At 38.5% G+C, this 23209-nt stretch overlaps 1 protein-coding gene across 2 annotated transcripts in view; it reads right to left on the bottom strand.

The window, feature by feature from the left end:
• slit1a (slit homolog 1a (Drosophila)) overlaps positions 1-23209 on the bottom strand; it is a 109036-nt gene that overhangs the window by 41754 nt on the left and 44073 nt on the right. For both annotated transcript variants that reach the window (XM_067421783.1, XM_067421784.1), the window contains exons 5-13: positions 20708-20779; positions 20551-20622; positions 17702-17773; positions 14841-15004; positions 11872-12019; positions 8419-8490; positions 6351-6422; positions 1638-1709; positions 1324-1467 (exon numbers count right to left, since the gene is read on the bottom strand). In XM_067421783.1, the coding sequence (XP_067277884.1) occupies positions 1324-1467; positions 1638-1709; positions 6351-6422; positions 8419-8490; positions 11872-12019; positions 14841-15004; positions 17702-17773; positions 20551-20622; positions 20708-20779 (888 nt within the window). The remainder of the gene's footprint in view (positions 1-1323; positions 1468-1637; positions 1710-6350; positions 6423-8418; positions 8491-11871; positions 12020-14840; positions 15005-17701; positions 17774-20550; positions 20623-20707; positions 20780-23209) is intronic.

Raw genomic sequence — 23209 nt, 5'->3', positions numbered from 1 at the left:
GGCTACACATGAAGTTTCTTCACAAGCGAGGTAATAACAGTGCTGTTTAGAGACACACAGAGGTAGCCTAGCTCACACAAGCTCTCTCTCTCTCTCTCTCTCTCTCTCTCTCTCTCTCTCTCTCTCTCTCTCTCTCTCTCTCTCTCTCTCTCTCATGACTCCATTAATAACTGCAGTAGAATGCTATCAATGGCTCAAGCCTCCGTTACAAGCATTAAAATGACGTTTTGGAACTAGCAAAAGAGCCGTTGGATGAGACGCAGAAGAAATAGTCCTACTCACAATAGCGATTTAAGTACAAAAACCGGACGAATCCCTTTAAATATATCATCAGATTAATGTCTTGAGGTGTGGTAACCGTAGTAAAAGCATTATTTTTCTAATAATTCAACGGCCCGTCATCAATTATTCCTTACTTATACGAGCCAATCTGTAATCCAGCTAACAGGGAATGTCCTTAGAGCATTCTGGAAAGGTTCTATCAATGTTACGAACAAAAATTCCTCCAGTAACATTAATAGGTTATCTGTCCTTTGGCAATGTTCTCAAAATGTTTGCACAAAAACATCTTTGATAGAGCAGTTTAGAGAACATTTAAAAGTAACTTTCCTATAATGGTTGAACAATGATACAATGGAATGTTCCCTTAACAGTCATTAAACATTTTAAAAAAATTAATGGTTTGAATGTTTTCGCTAATCCCCTTTAGTGTATTCAAATTTGACTCAATTTACTGCACTATTTAATAATCTAATATATTCTAATCCTGACAAAACACACATTGTTGGAAAGGTCTCAGACTCAAGGTTCCATATTTATACATTCTGTACATTTTTAGGTAAAATGCTAAACAATAACTAAAAAAACTTGTTTAAAACTAAACAAAATCTCACACAAAGCTCATTTTGTGTGATATCAACTTCAAATTTGGAACACAATTAGGTTAGACACATTGCTTTGATTTCATAGCAAATTATTCTGAAAAAAATATATGTTTAGTAATAAATAAAACAAGTTTAGGTCAGCACATTTGCTTAACAATAAACTTAAACTTCTATAATTTCTTATACTTTCCTTTTTAAAATGTAACATTTCATGAAGTGATTTCACTTGTGTAAAAAGAGACCAACTCTACGCCAAAAAGTGTGTGACAGTTAACAGGACTACATCAACAACACATTATTTTGCATGTTTTTATGAAAATATAATCACTTAATTTAAATGCATTAGATATCAGAGTCTAGCATGAGGCATGCAAAAGAGTTCTCTTTTGATTTTATTTTGAGCTGTGAGAGTGTGTGTTATGAACGTGTGTGTGCTCACAGGGTCTGTATGGCACGCAGCGAGGCGAAGGTGCCCTTGGCCAGCATTTGGATTTTGTTGTCGTATAAAGAAAGCAGCGAGAGATTCTGCAGATCCTGAAAGGTGTTTGCACGGAGACAGTGGATCTTATTTGCATTCAAAAGCCTAGAAACACAGGAGGAAGAGATGAAACCACATCATGCAGAACAGCAGTGAGCAGCTTTCAGTCATTTTTATAATCTAGACCTGCTGAGAGCTTTCCAGCCCTTACGAAATAACAATCACAACTCTTCACAACTGAGATGAAATGGACAGCCGATTCTTTCAACACTCACAGCAGCTGGAGCGCGTAGAGTCCTTCAAACACTCCTTTGGGTAGATCCGTGATCTTGTTTCCGTACAGAACCCTGAACATCAGAGAGACAATCACAGAGGTGGTTCAGAGACTTTGTTGTTTTATTATTTTTTTTATACATTTTTTTTATTGTTATCTTATTTTTTATTGTCGCTGTTCTGTGTGTTCTGCAAAAACACTCAAATAATGTGGAAAAAAATACTCTGTTACAAGTTAAAGTTGTAACAGATTTTTACTTAAGTAAAAGTATTTTTTTAAAGTACTTAAGTATCAAAAGTACATTTCTTTTCTTTTTTGTCAACACATCATTTTATTATCTTTGTATAAATGCACATTATCCCATTGTGGTTTAAGTCAGTGATGCTCCATCCGAAATACTAACATACGACAAACTTAAACTCATTTAAATACTTGTACATAAGTTACTAAGCTCTTTATAAAGCTCCTGTCACTTTAAGGCCGAATGCATGGATCCAATACACTGATACAGATCTGATAAGCCCCGTTTCCACCACAGGAACTTTACCCAGGAACCAGGAACTTTGGGTGGTACTCGGTGTGTTTAGACCGCAGGAACTAGGGTCTAAATGAAGTTCCGGGTAAATATTTCCCACTCCAAACGGCCCTGCTCGCGAGGTAGTACTTTTACAAAATTCAGGAACTTTCGAGGGCGGGACTTGGGCGCTGAACATGCTGATTGGTTTAGCTCACGCAGCATTTTATTTCAACTGGCATTTTTAAAAGTCTTTTGCGAGGTTCAGTCTACGTTCAGTTAATATCAGTCTTGCTCTCTAACTGATGGCGCGTTCGTCTCAGCCATCTCACGTTCAGTGTCCGTAATAGCTGATAATAATATACATTGTCATTTTAAATCTAGCTTTACAAGCTTTCTGAATATGCTGCTGAATCTGCATATTAGTGCTCTTTTCTGTCGTTGTTAATTACCTCTTAGTAAACCTATACATAACCAGCAAAAGCAGCACAGCTTGAATCTCTTCCATACTCGTTATTAATTTTTTTTCACCATGTAAACGACCTGACCGATTACTTTTAAGTGTGCATCCTTACATGACGTGACAGCGCGCGCCGCGCTCATGTTGACAAGAGAGGAAACTTAATTTTTCTGAGGGGTAAACTTTTTATTTCGTAAGTTATGAAGATAAGGTTGGAGTAATGACACAGCGTATATTGCCCCAGGCAGTTTTTACTTAAACTGCGCCTGACAGAAGAATTTTTTTTCTGAGATGATTATTACACTTTACAACAAATAAATAGCTTAAATAATGCCGTTAAGAGTTGCTATGGCCACAGTTAACACATTCCAGCTGCTGGAGAAAACGGGGTTATATTCTTCAAATTTTTACGTCCACTTAAGACTTAATCAACATTGTTTATGTGAATACTCGACAAAATTAACATTTTGACATCCATCTTCTTCCATTTTGCTATAAACTATAAATCAGTGTTTAATAAATGCTGTGAAATCATTGAAATTCACGTGACCCTACAAGAGTGATTCCTGAAAGACTTTCTGCAAAAACCCAAACACCTTTTAAAGAAGAAAAAAAGTCTGCTACAGAAACGACTTTCGACTTTGAGAAACTTACGAAAAGTATGTATTTATGAAAAACACGTGATTTACCTTCTTCAGTGGTGCAATTAGTAAAGCATATGGCTAATCAAACATTGTTTTGACGCAATTAACACAGGTTCGAATCCACATTTTGCAGAGCTTGCTCTTCTCTCTTTTCTCATCAAAAATCACCTCAAAAAGGCATTTACTTTCAATAAAAATTAAGAAAAAATAAAATAAATATGTTATTAAATATGAGTTTAAATAGAATCTAGCTGCCATTATATATACATGCAAATATTTCTTCAATATTTACGTGCATGCATGTGTATGTATATATACAGAATAATTATACACAGTACAAACACATATATTATGTAAACAAAAACTTTTATTTTGGAAGCGATTAATTGCATTACCACAAAACGTTATTTATACATTTTTCGTGGAATGTTCGTCTATGTAATAGAGCATTACACAAAAATGCGAATTCAGTTTTCACGTATCACTTTCAACCAATGAATAATCCAAGCTAATTATGATAATTATCTTCATTATTTATCTGAATGAAAATAAAAGAAATAATGAGGAACAAAAGGGTCTGGTTTTTTGGAGAGAAAAAAATTAACATGCGTGAAGGAAAGGAAGTGAAGACGAGTCACGGAAGTGAGAGCCTGGTGGAAATGGTGGAATGGGGCTGCTGAGCGTTTGCTGAGAATAATTATTTGTTGTTGGAGTTTAACTACTCTTGATTTAATTGAAAACCTTGTGTGTACACCAGGAAGACTGCTGGAATCTTTGGATGTCCTCTGCAAAGGGAAAAATTGTGGCAATCAGAACGGAAAATGCCTCAGACAACGCAGAACGGGTTTGAAGGATTTTGATTCTCCTCTTATAACTTGACTGCTGGCACAGGCTAATTATTCCTCGAAAAAAAGTTCCCCTTGACTCTTAAGAATAGGAGAGCTCAAAACAGACTGTTTCCATGCTTTTAAACTTCTTTCGATCTCTCATTCCTTTAAAAAAGTTAGACCCTTGGTCGATTTTTTCTCTTGCCCCGTTTTTTTCCGATGCAAACAGAACTCTAACGAATATATAACTTTAGTTTGTATATTTTTGGTTGGAGAAGTTTGTTTTGTGAAAAATGTGATCTTGGATATCATGACACATTTAAGTTTTATTGTGTTGCAAATTTTTTGAAAGAGTTCATGTCATTGAACTGAGTTCAAGCATTATGTTTGAACGGAAATAATAATGCTTAATTTCAGAACTTTGCGAGAGTCATTCAATGTGTCGGAATGCTGGGTGGGGTTGATTCTTTTTTCAACAGTAATTCAAACTGTCTGGTGCCTGAACTAAATATTTAAATTACCTACATCTAACATGTTTAAATGTAACTTCTTATTTTGGAACATTCAGAGAACATTCAAAAGTAACATTCTCAAAATGTTTGAAAAAAACAATAAAAGGAAATGTGGTCCTTAACGTTCGTATAACCCAGAAAAAAAAAATTAAACATTCTAAAAACTGCTCATTATGAACGCTCAGAGAAATAACGTTTTTATAACTTAATGGGATTGTTTGCAAAACACTCTCAGAGATTTTTTGTCAGCTGGGTCATCCGTCTTTCAGATGAGACGTTAAACCGAGGTCCCGACTCTCTGTGGTCATTAAAAATCCCCGGATGTCCTTTGATAAAGAGTAGGGGTGTAACCCCGGCATCCTGGCCAAATTTGCCCACTGGCCCCTGTCCATCATGGCCTCCTAATAATCCCCCTCTCTGATTGGCTTAATCACTTGGTCTCCTCTCCACCAATCAGCTGGTGTGTGGTGAGCGTTCTGGCGCAATATGGCTGCCGTCGCATCATCCAAGTGGATGCTGCACATTGGTGGTGGTTGAGGAGATTCCCCCCTTCTATGTAAAGCGCTTTGAGTGCCTAGAAAAGCGCTATATAAATGTAATGAATTATAATTATTATTATTATTATTATTATTTAGCATTTTTTAAGTTTCTCCAAACAAGAAAATTAGATATTTTTGCATTAACTTTGCAATGAAATGGAAGTCGCAACAGATATTATTTTATTACATTTTTTGATGTGAGTCTCAGTGTAATGGATTATCACAAAACAAAAATGTTGGGTGGGACTTCATTCTGTGAGCTGGTTGTTGATTGGATGATAAAATGTGGGTGTGGCTCTAAAGTGTATGCAGATGAGCTTGCAGAGGCAGAGTTTAAACTGGATTAAATGATTGGAGAATCCTGCATACATCACCGGAGAGAAGACTGATGCATTTTAATGAAATTAAAATAAAACATGAATCAGCTGATTCATTAACAATAAAATCAATCAAGATAGATTTAGTAAACAGATCAGATTTCATTTTCATGCTGAATTAAATAAATAAATCTGATGGGATTGAATTAAAAGTAAATTAAAGAAATTCAAGCACTGCCAAAATTCTCTTTTTCCTACTTAGAAATTTTGTCTTGTTTCTAGTCTAAATATATATAAAAATTAAATCAAGATTAATTTACTATATAAGTAAAATGACAAGATATTTCCCTGTTTTCTTAAAAATAAAATCAAAGTGAAGTGAGTTTTTGCTTAAAACAAGCAAAACTATCTGCCAATGGGTTGAGAAAAATAATCTTGTTTCTTGTTTCTATCCCAAACAGAAATAAGATTTTCTCACTCCATTGACAGATAGTTTTGCTTTTTTTAAGCAAAAACTCACTTTTTATTTTATTTTTAAGAAAACAAGCAAAAATATCTTATGTATTTTAATATTTTACTTATCTAGTAAATTAATCTTGATTTAAGAATTTTTAGATATTTGGACTATAAAAATAAAATAAATAAAAAACTAAATAAGAAGAGCATGTTTTGCAGTGAGTATACAGCACATGGTGATGTACAGTAAGTTAAGATGTGGTGAAGGGTTGTCCCATGAATATAAATGAGTTTACACCCAGAAAGTCAGTATGGCCTAATTAATATGCATGAGATAAGCCACAACCACCTATCATAGCACACACACACACACACACACACACACACACACACACACACACACACACACACACACACGCACACACACACACACACGCACACTCACAGAGAGTTTAGGGAGCGCAGGCCCTGGAAGGCGTCCGGAGCGATCTCAGAAATCTGGTTGTTGCTGAGATCTCTGTAAAGAGAGACAGAAAAAGACTCGGTAGTGTCAAAGTGTCAGCAGACGACATGTGAAGTGAGTCTGCCAGGATCACGCTGGGTCTGGGCTGTTTTTGGCTCATGTAAATGGGTAGGTCTGAACCTCCAGCTCGGCTGTGGTGAAGACTATTAGTAAACGGCAGGCATTATAGGCCACGGAGAAGACTTTAATAAGCCTGCGGTCTACCCATCAAACCACACGCAAGCACAGACTGCAGAGAGAAAATACTCCCCTACAACATGTCATGAGAGTTTGTAGAGCTTTGACAAGACATGTAAAACATGGGCAAATCGGCTTCTGGAGAATCTCAAGTCACATTTATTCATGCAGTACAGATTGTTTCATAGCAGCTTCACGGTAATAATAAGGACTACAACAGATTTGATGCAAACCTAAAAGAGTCAATCCTGAGTCTATTTAGAGTTTTTACACTGCAAAAAAATATTTTCTTGCTTAGTATTTTTGTCTAGTTTGAAAAATATTGAGAAAAATAATCTTGTTTTGTGTTGTTTTTTTTTTTTAATTAAGATTATTTTGCTTACCCTATTGGTAGATTATTTTGCTTATTTTAATAATTTTAAATATTTTTTTCCCACAACAAGACAATTACTTTTGCTTGTCTAGAAAATACTTCGTTTCGAGAATGTTTAGATGTTTGGACTAAAAACAAGACAAAAATACTAAGAAAATATTTTTTTTTGCAGTGTATCTAAATGTATACAGTTTACAGGATTTTTAATTGCTTTTTTAACACATTACTCACCTTGAAAATAGGTGAGAAAGCTGGCATGATGTTTAAACACCAACCAAACAACTTAGAGTCAAACATAGTCATAATTAGGGGTGTGACGATACACTCGTGTCATGGGTCGGGATATATCACGATACTGAACTCACGATATGTATCCTGATAAAGTGTTTTTTATGTTTTTACTTATTGTTAGCTCATCCGAATGACCTCTCTCAAACTGTAAATGTTCAGCTCAAGAACTTTAATTCTGCATTTTACTCTCTCGTGTTGTTTCTCAATCATCTGAGCGTCCGTGTTTACTACAGTATGAGCGTTGCTGTAAATCTGTTCATCATAAGCCATCGCTCATGTCTCTTCAGAAGACTTGGGTTCGGATTAGACACTCAATTAGTTATTTTTACGATGCCTTTATGACATTTCTTTTAGATCTTTTAAGTTTTAGAGGAATAACGGACTTTGAATGGAAAAACAGAAATCCCCCAGGTTTCATAAAGAATAACTTAATTTGTGTTTGGAAGTTAAACAAAAAACGACATGTTGGTGAGTTCATGATGACAGAGTTTACATCTGTTGCACATTTGTAAATGTGTGTTTGGGTGAGTTATACCTGATAAATAGGCCGACTACAGCAAACTGAGCCTTGGATAAAACAACTCTATATCGCGAATCATATTGTTTCCAACAACCATACATATCGTCACATTTTTATATCACAATATATTGTTTAACAATATATCATTACACCCCTAGTCACAAAGGACAATTCTTGTTTTTATATGGAATTCCATGCACATCATTAATGTTTTAAATCCATGTTCCTGGTAATCTTGAATCAGAATAACGTCCCCTCTCTCTTACAGGGACATCTCTTCTCTTCTCTGATGACGAGGGTAGGGCAAACTGTCATTCACATGAGATCAGCCAATAGCAAACCACAACCATCCAATCAATTCCCCGTGGACACAATCAAGCCCCGCCTACTGCCAGGTAGACATTACTTTCACACACTCATCTCTGACTTATTATCCTGTTCATACTGTAAAGCTACTATGAAACAATACTGTAATATTGTGAAACGTCCTCTACAGATTATCTTGAGTTCAATGATATGACAGATTAAACTGGATTCTGTATGAATAAGTCCAGTCAATGAGATGCATAACGTCTGTATAAGTGTGTTGTACATGCCAGCAGTGTTTTTTAGGCATGTTATGAACTTACATTCGCCGCAGTTTCTTATAAGGAGAGAAGGCTCCTGGAGGGATGGATTTGATGCCGTTCTGTTCCAGTCGTCTGCAAAAACACACAAGCATTATTGCAAAATTAACATTTCATTGCACTCTCTAATAGACACATTCCCACTCCATATCACCTGTAATCAGGCAGTCTCAGTCTTATGTGTGTCTGAGTTTAGTCTAATGCTGTCTCTGCCATCAATATTATCTCTGGATTTTGTATTCAGTTTATTAGCTGTACTCCTTGCTTTGGATAAATGCATAAATGTAAATGTAAATTGGACAACATACAGCGCAAATTACTTTCTAGCCATTTGAAACTTTCAAATTGTTTCCATAATACAGTTATTTATTTAAAAATGTATAAAAAGAGAATGCTGAAAATAACCAATGCATCAACCAATGCATCAGCTCATGCAAACATGTCATCCAGATGTTGTTTTGCAGTGATGTTTGTTGGTCAATGAGACCTTTCAGCTATACTCGTATTCAATGCACTAACTTTGAAGCAGGATTTGACAGGTAAGTAGCAGGTAAGCAGTCTGTAGCATCAGTGTTTAGTGTTGGCTAGTTTTGTGTGTTTAGGTGCCAGAGAGGATTATGGGAAATTACAATCTGCAACATTAATCCTCCCTCCGGACTGACAGAACAGTCCAATGGGGAGTGGAGGGAGAAAAGAGCCAGGGAGGAGATGAGGAGTGAGTCCATGATACAGAGCAATGCCAAGACAAAAGCCTAAAGAGAGAATCGATGGAGGGAAAAGGCAGAGTGGAGCTGATGGGTCGGAGGGCCAAGATGGAGTCCGGGTTTTGGAGCCTAGAGGTTCTCCCCCCTTATATACGACACACCCTTAAAAATAAAGGTGCCAGGAAAAAACAAAAATGGGGTTTCACAGTGATGCCAGAGAAGAACTATTTTTGGTTCCCAAAAGAACCGTTTTGTGAAAGGTTCTTTAAAGAACCCTTTTTGTACTACAAAGAACCATTTGTGCAATGGAAAGTTTCTTTGGACATTAAGGGTTATTGATGGAACCATGCACCCTGCCAAAGAACCATTAAAGCTCCTTTATTTTTAAGAGTGTAGCTCCCAACTGACAGAAAAGTCCATGGGGGATGAGAGGGAGAAAAGACCCAGGGAGGAGATGAAGGAGTGAGAGGCCATAGTGTAATCCAGAGCAGTGCCAAGAAAAAGGTCCACAGGGAGAACCGATGGAGGGAAAAGGCCAGGTGGAGCCAGGAGCCTGTCTGACTGAGGTGGAGCAGATGGAAGTAGAGACCCAGTTGGAGCTGAAGAGCAGAAGACTTGAGGCATAACCACAGCCTTGTGGGACCAAGGCAGAGACGGGACCTCAGCAGATATAGAGGAGCCAGTGGGAGTGAAGACAACAGTGGAGCCAGAGGGAAAGAAAAGCCCAGTGGAGCTGAAGGGGTGGAGGGATAAGGCAAAGCCAGAAGACCAGAAGTCTGTTGGGCAACCAGGGTGAAGACTGACCAAGGTGTAGCCAGAGGGATGCGGGGCCATGGTGGGGCAGAGGGAGGGTAGAGCCAAGGTGGAGCTAATGGGTCGGATGTATGAGGTGGAGCCAAGGGTTCAGAGGCTGGAGGTGTACACTGCAAAAATGCTCTTCTTATTTAGTATTTGTACTTGTAATAGTACTTGTTTCCAGTCCAAATATCTAAAAATTCTTAAATCAAGATTAATTTACTATATAATTATCAAATTATCTGCAATGGGGTGAGAAAATTAATCTTATTTCTTTTTGGGATGGAAACGAGAAACAAGATTTCAATCAGAAACAAGCTTATTTTTCTCACCCCATTGGCAGAGAGTTTTAAGGAAACACTCACTTCGTTTTAATTTTATTTTCAACAAAACAAGAAAAAATATCTTATGTCAGATATCTTGATTTAAGATTTGTTAGACATTTAGACTAGAAACAAGACAAAATTACTAATTAAGACAAGCATTTTTTGCAGTGTACAAATAGCTGCACCTGCTCTTACGTTAAAAATAAACTTTGCAAGCTGTTTTAAGGAGAGTATATTCACAAACTGATTAAAGCATTTGCTGTGTTTAAATTAATTTACTACATACAGTATTCTGTAATAAATTTTCCATGCTTGTATGATTTCTTTGGCCTGGCTGGAACGATCTGTCGTAGGATATGTTCATGGCAATTCAATCATCCTGTTATGGCAGAAACTTGGAGAACACAGCGAACATCAGCATTGCTGATAAAGTCTCGGGTTCGTCTTTTCGTCTGGTTTGGATGTCATTAGTGTCTGTGGCGGCTGGTTGTGTTTTTAAGGGTCTGTTTTAATGGCACACCCTGCGGCTTCGGTCCACAGTACTGTGAAGAAAGCAGTTGTTTTCAACCTAAAAAGCCTCATTTAAAACAGGAAAGTCATTTGTCAGGGTCATTTAGAGCCTTCAGAGCCAGAGGCAATAGCAGTTTGACTTAAACACTTGCAGAGTTTCCCTTCTCTTCAAACACAGGGCACTCAGTAGGAAATATAGAAACACAATTTACATTCTTTGGATTGCAGTGATTCCAGACAGCACATTCCTGTGGTCTGTTCAGTCTCTGTCCAAATACATCTGTCGTAGATCATGTGACTATAATCCAGAGATCGCTAAATTATGTTCTTCCTCTTTATTTCAGTCTTGTTTTCCAAATATCCAAACAAAAACTTAAAGGGAAAACAAGTTTATTTTTCTGACTCTATTGGCATATATGTCATCTTATTTTTTAATCACTTCATTTTGATACATTTTTCAGAAAACAAGACCATTGTGTAAATGGAAATCTTGATTCAAGAATATATTTGTACTGGAAAACAAGTCAAAAGCTGAAACTACACTGCAAAAAATGCTCTTCTTATTTAGTTTTTTTTTTCTTGTTTCCAGTCTAAATATTCTAAAATCAAGATGCATTTACTAGATAAGTAAAATAACATAAGATTTCTTGTTTTCTGGGGTGGGGGGGATCTAAATTAAGTGAGTTTTTGCTTAAAACAGGCAAAATGATCTGGGTGAGAAAAATAATCTTGTTTCTGATTGGGATGGAAACAAGAAACAAGATTTCAATCAGAAACAAGATTATTTTTCTCACCCAGATCATTTTGCCTGTTTTAAGCAAAAACTCACTTCATTTTGATTTTATTTTCAACAAACCAAGCAAAAATATCGCAAAAATGTCGTTTTACTGATCTAGTAAATGCATCTTGATTTAAGAATTATTAGATATTTAGACTAGAAACCAGACAAAATTACTAACTAAGAAGACCATTTTTTGCACGTATGCATTTGGCAGATGCTTTTATCCCAAGCGGCTTGCACTGCATGCAAGGTATGCATGCTATCAGTTTATGGGTCCCTGGGAATCGAACCCACATCCTTGGCATGCTTGCGCTTTACTGTTTGAGCTACAGGAACTTACATCTCCGCCATGCTGTCGGGCAGGTTGGCCGGGATCGCCGTCAGTCCTTTCCCTCTGCAGTCCACTATATTATTACTGCAGGTGCAGATGGCCGGACACAACCCCGTGGCCAGACTACAAGACTGAACCCCACCGCTCTCAGACTGACCTGCCGAGGGACAGACGTAATCAATAACAAGAGGTTTTGTGCAGTTAGAAATCATGAGAAGTAGGTTACAACTGGGTTTCAGTGATGTAGCATTTATTAATCTTGGTTTGTTAATTTCAACATGTACTAAAACATTATTAAAATGCCAATTTGTCTCGGTTGACCTCAGTGTTCACATATTAGGTATCTTTAATTACTATGTACTTACATAAAAAAAAATAACTTAGGTACTTATTGTGTTCATGTTGTAGGGGTGACCCCGAATAGTAGAAGATTAGATGCCTCGATATGCGGAGCCGGATTCAACCACCGATCTCACGGTCGAATCTTTGCGGGTGTTATGAAATGAGTTATGTCATGATCATACCATTTTGGCAATATGGGGGTGCTCAATATTTTGAAGAAGTTGCGCTGTGCTGAGCTTCGCGTCCGGTGTGCGACCCCTTTAAGGGCGCTGAATTTCACACCGCGAAGCGAAACTCAGCGCCGTATTACGCCACGCTGCGCCTTTAAAATTCGAACACATTCAATGAGTGTACACACACCGGAGGCAGAATTCATTGCCTGTACGCGGCGACTCAGGAAGTTGTTTACAATCCTGCCACCCCACAGAGCGCCATTTCAAGGTTTTATATTAAATTTATAATATATTTCCCTCAAATTGTCAATGTACATACTGATTTCACCCTGTGCTACAAAATACACTCATCGTGCAGCTCTTCTGTCAGAAGTCGATTCAAAATTGAGCTTGTGTGTATATAATGTGCACATGGTGAAACATTTAATGGATTAAATTATATTTGTTTGCATTCATTAATATTCACTTGTGTGTGTTTATATAAGTATAATAAAGTTACAATATTAGGATGAAAGATATTAATGTTTTAAAATTTCACATATAAGGAAATCTAGTCAAGATACATGTATATTTATTTATTTATTAAAGAGCCATACAGGCATAAAAGGGGTAAGCCATGGGATTATACACGAAAATTATTATATTTCCGGCCCCAAAATGACTGTAAATTTGCCTCTTTGCATTGGAATTCTCTATTTTAACCAATCCCTACACGAATAGTAACATAAATAATACAAATATTAGAAAAGAAAAAATATTTTAAGTGCTCATTAATGGACCAAAATTATTGCACAAATGGTTTTTCCTACCAAAACATCTCCTCAACATGTTCAGTACTGTACTGTTTACCTGTATAGTGAAGCTGTTATCTATTCAATGTATTGACAGCGCTGGCTTGTGTGGAACTATTGAGAGCTCCATGAGCCACGTAACCATGCGGAGCCGGAAAATAAACGCATGTCGCTACGCTTTAATCAACGGCGCGTGTGACTCATGCAAAATGTGCGACAGTTGGCAACTGTTTTCTTGCTCCATGTAGTTTCGTGTTTTCTCCACAGGATGACAGCGACAGAAGACTGAGACAAAACCTGAACTTGAGCAACAGCGCAAACACATTCGGAATATTTTAAAGGCAACATAGCTTTGGTCTTATGGTGAAAAAGTAGAGTTGATTGTAGATGAAAATAAAGAGAGATTTTGTCTTAGTCTTTTTTTATGCAAACATTTTAGTCTTGTCCTTTTTCGTCAACAGTAATGCATGTTAATTTAGTCTTAGTCAGCGTTTTTGGACATTGGTGCAGTCTCGTTATCGCCTCGTCCTAGTCATGGAAAAAAGGTTGTTGATGAACATATTTCGGCTCGTCTCGTCTGACGAAAATAACACTAGAATGTTATGAGAAAACGTTTTACGAATGTCTATCCACCACATTACCTTTTATTTAAACCTAAATACGAAAGCCATTGTCAGTTTGTCTGTCAGTTGACAGGCAGTTTTAGTCACTTTATTAAAAGGAGTTGCTGTGTGCAGTGTGTAAAGGAAAATAAAAATAGTTTTACCCTCCTGCTGACTAGTGTCATGCCCCTCCCAGCCCATTGACACACATATAAATGATTCGACTATCAGTCAACGATAGAAAGATTCGACAATTCTGATTTGAATGTGTAAATCCTTAGTCGGGACACCCCTATCATGTTGTATTGCAAAACATGGTATTTTAAGGTGACATAGTTACCAACAAACCGTAATAATTAATTATACATAATTATAAGCAACCCTTACCCTAACCTAAACCCTATAGCAAGTACATGTAGTTAAATAATATGTATCAGTACTTATTTGTTACTGTATTGCTCATGCATTAACTAACGCTAAATATTAAGAGCTGAAGACCCCGATATACTTCTGACATACTTCAACCAAAACTGAAGAACTAATTGGTTTCACATCATTTTGGAAAAAAAATCAAAACACTTTTCCGAAAGTTAACTTTCTGGAAAAGTTTGCTTCAACTGGTTAAACACCTCTGAAGTCCCATTGGTCCGTGTGGTGATGATGTAATAGGTGGATGTGGCTTCTTCAAGGTGTAAATCTTTGTTTGTTCTGTTCAGAAACTGAAGCTGTGATTGTGATGACATTGTTGTTCATGTTTAATACGGTAAAGCTGCTGTTTTAAAGCCATCTACTGTATAAAGTGTGTATAAAGAAACGTGACTGGAGATCTGAATCTCAGAGAGCAAACAGATCCACATCACTGTGATCAGATGCTTTCTCAACTCATGTTGTGTTTTCTTATTGAGAGGAAAGTATGCAGCACATATTCACATAAAATGTCACTCTCAGCAACAGTGAAAAAAATGGCTAGTACTAACTCTGGTCAGTTGTTTTGGTGATAAACTTTAATTCAGATCAGTGGAGCAGAATAGAGAAAGGACAGCGCATTGGCCACTGAGGGCTTGTCTTACCTGAACAGCTGAACTCATGTTTCTGGACCTCGGCTACATTGAGTCCTCGTAGTGGAGCTGGAAAACTGCACTGGGTGAACAGACCGATGGTCGGCCGCTCACGTAACCACTGCGATAACCAGGCCAGATTACAGTCACAGTTCAGGTTGTTGGAATGTAAACGGCTGGAAGAGGAAAAGTGGAAGCATGAATGTTAAAGAGGCCACATTATGCCCTTAATGTTTTGTTTGAGCTCTATTACAGCAGGTTTTCCTGCTTGAATCTTGATTATTCCTCATATTCTCCATTGTTGCAGCTCCTCTCTTCCCAGTCTGTCAGTAACTCTGTTTAGTTCCTGTCTCTATGAAGCCTCTCCTTCTGAAAAAGCACACTGTGCTCTGATTGGTCGGCTGGAGTGGTGTGTTGTGATAGGTGTTTGGGAAATGCCCCGCCCCTTACCATAACCGCCAGTATCAACACACAACTAATTAACTAACTGATGGGCAATACACAATCATCTTTACCAAGTAACTCCATCATTTGATTAGTAGGGTCTGTTAAAAGAGGAACGTCTGCTGCCAGATGATGGTACTTATGGTTCAGAGTGAACTATAAGAATAAATGATCCTGTTTTACTGCTTCAAACAAATAGTAAAATAACAAACAGGGAACGCACAAACTCACTCAAAGTCACGCAGATCTGGCTTTCATTCTCTAAAACCTCTAAAACTTTAATTATGTTCATGACATTCTTTAATGAAAACCCATAATATGTCAGTTTCTGTGGATGAATAACTAACTAAATAAATAAATAAAGCAGGCCATCATGAGAAAGAAACTCCATGTGGTGAAAAGCTTGAGAAATTCCAGAGAAATACCAGAATATACATTTCATAAAAACAGTGTGTGGGGGTGTTTATTTCTGGGGTAATGTGCTGTGTGTGTGTGTGTGTGTGTGTGTGTGTGTGTGTGTGTGTGTGTGTGTTTGTGTGTTTGTGTGTGTGTGTGTGTGTGTGTGTGTGTGTGTGTGTGTGTGTGTGTGTGTGTGTGTGTGTGTGTGTGTGTGTGTGTGTGTGTGAATTACGGACTGCGGCTTCTAGCAGAGCCGTGTGGCCTGAGTCGTCCCGCCAAAACTGCATGGAATGACACTCTGTGTATATGTGTGTGTGTGTGTGTGTGTGTGTGTGTGTGTGTGTGTGTGTGTGTGTGTGTGTGTGTGTGTGTGTGTGTGTGTGTGTGTGTGTATGAGAGAGAGAGTGTTGTCAGCAAAGATGGGCCGAAAACTGTAGTTCAACTCTCATATAGAACATGCAAGCACAAACATATACTTTATTTAATTTAGCTTCTCAACAGGAAGTACAAAAATGCATACTCTTACCAGTATATCACATCAATAAAAAAATGGTATGTGTTTAAAATTTGACTATCAAAGTTGAAACATGATCTGAATGTAAGAAGCTGTCAGAAGCTTTTCTCTAATGTGATGTAGGGCTCGTTTGGATCATTTGTTTCAGAATCTGGAGCATTTTCTCCCTTAGTCCAGTTCGTTTAGACATATCTGAACACGGCATTTGCACTCATGTCCGCCCCCCCCCACACCCACACCCACACACACACACACAAAAAACGCCTAAATAAGATGGTCTGACCTACTTCAAAATGAACTCTTAAGGGATTCAGCAACCCGATGTGGTGAGAAAACAAACTGACCCAATGGACCAGGTTTGATCACAATGTATGGTGGGTAATTATGTACATTATCTGAAAAGTAGCAGTGTTTGTTTCGCTAATCCTCCTGAAATGAATCGTGAAATGGCTAACTGAAATTTGGTCAGACTAATATATTTCAGAACAGCTATCCAACATACAGAGGAAGCATTCTTCCTCAAAATGATAACAACAGCCATAAAGAAAGCCACAATAAGCCAGCAAAGCTGTAGTGATGAAAAGACTGATGAAAGACTGCTTTGAGAAAGTATTGCGACACTGTAACAATGAGCAGAATCTCAGAATATAAACAGCTGCACTGACCAATGGAACGCCGGTTGACTCACATGTGGCATGCAATGAACATTTTGGTCTGTTTAGAAATGTTGCCTTGTGAAAGTGAACCAAACCAAGAAGAAATTGCAACAGTGTATCAATTTTAATCCCTGTTTGGGAACAAGGAAAATTATCTACAGGTCTGGAAACGCCCCATTACAGGGACTCGAACCTAACCTTGGCGTTGCTAGCGGCATACTCTAGTGATTGAGCTACAGGTCTTTAGAATCTCACAGAAGATGCTGGATTTAGGGGAAGAGTAGGGGGATGGAAAATACGGTTTGTACAGTATAAAAACCATTACACCTATGGAATGTCCCCACATTTCACAAAAACGCGTGTGTGTGTGTCTGTGTGTGTGTGTGTGTGTGTGTGTGTGTGTGTGTGTGTGTGTGTGTGTGTGTGTGTTTGTGTGTGTGTGTGTGTGAGCCTGTTTATGTGGTTTATGAGGACACAAATTTGTATAACTACATGGGTATTACACTGGTATTACACTATAAATGTGGTTTATGAGGACATATCAAATGTCCTCGTAATTCAAATGGCCTTAACAACATACTAAATTATGTTTTTTTGAGAAAGTAAAAATGCAGAATGTTTCCTGTGATGGGTAGGTTTAGGGGCAGGGGCAGTGTAAGGGGATAGAAAATACGTTTTGTACAGTATAAAAACCATTACGCCTATGGAGAGTCCCTGTAAACCACATAGACCAACATGTGTGTGTGTGTGTGTGTGTGTGTGTGTGTGTGTGTGTGTGTGTGTGTGTGTGTGTGTGTGTGTGTGTGTGTGTGTGTGTGTGTGTGTGTGTGTGTGTGTGTGTGTGTGTGTCTGTTACTCACAAGGTCCTGAGCTTGGGCATGTGGTTGAAGCTTAACACTGGAATGCTGCTGATGTTGTTGTTGTTCAGCGTTCTGCAAAATATCAAGACAGTTAAACCCTCTGTGCCCCTCATTAAGGGCTCTCATTTATACTCCAGTCAGAAGAGCGAACACCTCAAATGTAATCTTTTTTTTAATTAAATGTAATATTTCGTATTTTGATGGAATTTTAATAGTACTAAGTAAGAACAGTGTGACTTTTTTTAGGACAATTTAACATTTTCAAATCATGTCCACAATGTGTGTGTGTGTGTGTGTGTGTGTGTGTGTGTGTGTGTGTGTGTGTGTGTGTGTGTGTGTGTGTGTGTGTGTGTGTGTGTGTGTGTGTGTGTGTGTGTGTGTGTTCAAATAGCAAGCACTTAAATACACAAATAATAAGATAATAAACGAATCAGGGATGATGGGAACAAATGAATGACTAAAACTAAACAAGAATAAAACTTGATCATGACATAAATTCTCATTGCCCAAAAAGCATGTCCTTGCACTGTAAAATAGTTTAAACTAAACAGGGTCGGAGGATGAGGATCAGACTGAGAAAGACACAGGAGATATGACGACGTGGAGGATATAAAGGCTGAAAAGCCAGGGTGGCGACAGGAGGAACCAGATTAAAGATAGGAGGAACAGGAAGAGGTCCTAGAGCCAGACATAAAGAAGGTCAAATGTGGAGGCCGGTGGAGAAGCAACTGACTCGAAAGACTGATGTGGAGCTGGTGCAATGAAGAACCAATTTGGAGCCAAAGGGATGGAGGGCTGAGTTGTAGCTGAAGAAGCGTTGAGCCAAGGTGGATCTGAAGGGACGAAGGACTGAGGTGGAGCTGAAGGGACAGAGGGCTGAGGTGAGGCTGAAGGGAGAGAGGGCTGAGGTGGAGCTGAAGGGGCAGAGGGCTGAGGTGGAGCTGAAGGGGCAGAGGGCTGAGGTGAGGTTGAAGGGGCAAAGGGCTGAGGTGAGGCTGAAGGGGCAGAGGGCTGAGGTGGAGCTGAAGGGGCAGAGTGTTGAGGTGGAGCTGAAGGGGCAGAGGGCTGAGGTTGAGCTGAAGGGGCAGAGGGCTGAGGTTGAGCTGAAGGGGCAGAGGGCTGAGGTGGAGATGAAGGGGCAGAGGGCTGAGGTGGAGCTGAAGGGGCAGAGGGCTGAGGGCTGAGGTTGAGCTGAAGGGGCAGAGGGTTGAGGTGGAGCTGAAGGGGCAGAGGGCTGAGGTTGAGCTGAAGGGGCAGAGGGCTGAGGTTGAGCTGAAGGGGCAGAGGGTTGAGGTGGAGCTGAAGGGGCAGAGGGCTGAGGTTGAGCTGAAGGGGCAGAGTGTTGAGGTGGAGCTGAAGGGGCAGAGGGTTGAGGTGGAGCTGAAGGGGCAGAGGGCTGAGGTTGAGCTGAAGGGGCAGAGGGCTGAGGTGGAGATGAAGGGGCAGAGGGCTGAGGTGGAGCTGAAGGGGCAGAGGGCTGAGGTGAGGCTGAAGGGGCAGAGGGCTGAGGTGGAGATGAAGGGGCAGAGGGCTGAGGTGGAGCTGAAGGGGCAGAGGGCTGAGGTGGAGCTGAAGGGGCAGAGGGCTGAGGTGGAGATGAAGGGGCAGAGGGCTGAGGTGGAACTGAAGGAGCATTGTGCCAAGGTGGAGCAGAAGGAACGGAAGACTGGGTTAGTCTGACCCTAACCCTAACCCTAACGCACTGAGGTACTAAACCAAGCAGCAGAAAGCCACATTATGCGACACACACACAGTAAAACCAAGTGTTGTTTACTCAGCTGCGAATAATAGTACCAAATGAATAAAAAAACACTATATATATGAACCCACATTCTGTTTTTTATCATGAATGTGATCCGAACCTCTGATCCGATACACTAATTCATAACGTTCTGAACCTTCAGGAAGCGGTGTTTTAAAATCGACCGTCGTTATTTCATCTTTTTTTGTGCACAAAAACTATTCTCGTCAGTTCATAAAATAATTGTAGAGCCACTGTAGTGAGATGGGATTTGTAACAACGTCTTTAGGGCCTTTATGGGTCTTGAGAGAGGAAATTACATTGGTGTCAATGGAGGCCTTTCTGAGCCATCGGATTTCAACACAAATGTCTTCATCTGTGTCTGAAGATGAATGGAGGGCTCTTCTTGGTGTCCAACAACATGAGGAATTGACATAATTTACATTTTTGGGTGAACTGACCCTTTAACATGCTGCCAGGACATTAGTAATGTATGTTTTAGTATCTATACGTCACATTTCAATTTTCCACAAAACATCACACGGATTAATGCTTAAATGGTTGATTAGTTCGGTAATGAGATGCAGTCTGTATGTTTAAACGTGTTTTTTTCAGTATAATATTCAAAAACCACTAGGCCAGTGTTATATATTTTGTTCAATTGAATACGAACAATATTCCAAATATTTTAACCTATGAACCGGGACGTCTGAGGGTGTGGCCTGTCGATTACATCATATCTGCATTGCCCTCGGTTACGGTTTTATTCTGCAGAAATGCTTTGCTCTTAGCAGTGTGAACAAGTGTCACAGCAGCCGCTGAGCGAGCACGCAGTATTGTCATAACATCATTTTAAACACACTTAAATGTGTCTAATATGATCAACAGAGCTGCGTTCCCTCATACTTATGACCGGAAAAGAGGAAATGGCGCCGGCGACTATGGCATTATAAAAGTCCCGCTATTCGCGAGGCATGTGTTGCGTTCATCTCATTAACAATCAGCTCCACAACACTTGGTCCTGCTGTGCTTTACCCTACAGTAACGTTAATAATCAGACGGAAAACTTACAAAGTGCACCTTTAACTGTGTATGTTTTTATACTCACAAAACCTCAAGCCCGCGTAAGGCCCGGAAAGCGCCGTCCTCGATGCAGCTGATGTGATTCTTGTCTAACTGACTGTAAACACACAGAGTGAAATGATGTTTATCGAGCGCTCAAGGCTGAGCTCTGATCTCTTGTGCTGTGGTGTCACGAGTCTCACAGGTTCTTGATGTCCGTGGCTCCTCTGAAGGCCTTTCGGGGAATTGCCTGGATGAAGTTCTCACTCAAGTCTCTGTAAAAAAAAGAAAATATATAGAATTAAGGCTTTTGATATTAATAATTTATTAAATGTGTTTTAAATATTATACACTGCTGATATTAATGAACTGAAGATATATTTTGTTTGTAGGTTGGGGGTTTCATAACGTATACAATTATACAATTTAAAACTTTAAAGGCCGTTTCTCAAAAAAAAAAAAAATATTTTCTTATATTGACTTATATTCAGAAGAGTTTTACAGGATGATTTGTTGATATATCATTCCTATCCTGAGTTACAGGACCTTTAATCCAAAAAACAAGGTGAAAATGTATTTTTTAAGGCTATTGTCAGTTTTCTCAAATTTACAAAATCACAAAATAAGATATATAGAATCCCCTCTGTAAAAGTCCTCTCATCTAATATGTCAACAAATAGAACCTAGAATTTTAAAATTGGTCCTTTCCAATTTCCAGATTTTTTTGGAAATTAATGCACATGAGCATATACTTAAGTATCAATCAATCAATCAATCAACTTTATTTATATAGCGCTTTTACAATCACGATTGTGTCAAAGCAGCTTCACAGTGTCAAACAGGATAATATTGCGACAAAATTAGATTTGGCTGTACAGTCGTACTGGAGAAAACAGTGTAATGTAAGTATGCAGGGCCTAATTTTCACATTAAAACATTAATTTAAATAAAACTTGTAATAAATTTTCTTATGTTTATGCCAGTAATAACTGAAGAAGTTTCACAGTGATATCTTGTAATTATTTTTTTTTTCTTCAAATTTTCACCTGTAGTGTCTTGCCTTAACTAAATGAGTGAAGTATGACTAACTTTGATAAGGCTTGTCTAAAAGTTTTAAACTTTTGAAGATTGTTAAAGATTACAATGAAATGTGGTTTACTGTTTCTTGTTTATCTGGACAGACAGACGGACAGATGGACGGACGGATGACTTCATCAGGCCATCATAATTACATAATATACACACATAATCACATTGAAAGTCAGTACAAACTAGTTAACCGCTTCTGAATTCAACAAAATGTTCAGGAGAGACTCAAATGTTCAGGAGAGAATATAGAGATTACTCAGAAACTGTTATCCATGCACGCTCTGTTTTGACATCAGGTGTTCAGATGAATGATTTATATAAACTGATGTTGCTCATTCTTCATTGTTTATAAGGTATAATGTGTATAAGAACTCCACTGTATTCCTGGGAAACACTGGAGCTGCATTTCCCAAGGCATTGCAAGCCTGAGCAGATTGTACAGACCATCAGTGCCAATGCAATGGCTTTGGGAAATGCAGCTCAAATGTCTCCAGTATAAATATGTTTATATACGTATGTCCATTGTGCAAACATGTGTTTCACCTACACTAAACAAATGTGAGCTAAAAATGTATTTGCTGATGCAACCATGCCATTTTTACATGCTTCTTTGTGTCTTTGAGCTCTTTTATTGTGACTGGTTTGCAAGAGTTCATTTTTTACAAAAGAGAGTAAAGCGAGTAACAAACTAATTTCAATTTTTTAGTAATTGTAATTGTGTTACTTGATTAAAAAAAGTATTTAGATCAGTGCATGTTACCGCTAAAAGTAGTGGAATTATAGTAACAGGTTACTTTGTAGTGCGTTACTCCCAACACTGGTTAGACCACAGACATAAGTAACAGATTCAACCGATTTTAACATTACAATCCTTTGAACACACACACTGGATGATTCAACCAGACCGCGAAACCAAAATTTTTCAACATATTGCTCTGAGACGCAAAGGCTGAGGATCCAAGTGCAGTATTTATTAAAGGGTCATTCACAATCATAGTCAAAAACAGGCAGAAGGGTATACACAGGCAAGCAGTCCAGACAGTAAGGGTGTAAACCTACTCTTTTCTTACAGTTTGGTTCAATTACGATTATCATGCCATCAATTCGGTTCACTTCGATATCACGATTCATTGATGATGTACTGTATCCTCATGTATAAAACTTTGTCAATAAAGACAAGCAGTCAAATATATGAACTGAACCTTTAATTTTTACCTGCTCAAAGAAAACAAGCTTCTTAAATGTATCAAACATCAAACAAAACTCAAGTCTGGGCACAGAAGACAACAGGAGCATTTAGAGCAAATACACAAAAGGAAATACTAAAAGCCACTTTAAGAGGTGGTCTAGGCCACATTACATTCAAAACTAAAGTCTAAATGCATCTGGTTGTTGAAACCTCATATGTAAAAATAAATAAATAAACATATGAGTGTGTTATAGGCTATATGACATTATATCCAGATATGATCGCATCACCACAGACAAGTTCTCTTCATTAAGCTAATACACAAACTACCACAAATTAAACCGAAAATAAAGTCGTAAGTGCTCAACATGCAATCATTGTCATTAAAAGTACAGAAACTGAAGGATCTTATGGCAGGACGACAACC

Source organism: Pseudorasbora parva, chromosome 17, assembly GCF_024679245.1.
Source record: "Pseudorasbora parva isolate DD20220531a chromosome 17, ASM2467924v1, whole genome shotgun sequence".
Taxonomy (NCBI): Eukaryota; Metazoa; Chordata; class Actinopteri; order Cypriniformes; family Gobionidae; genus Pseudorasbora; species Pseudorasbora parva.
Note: the sequence above shows the minus strand (reverse complement) of the source record. Positions and strands in the feature narration are given on the sequence as shown.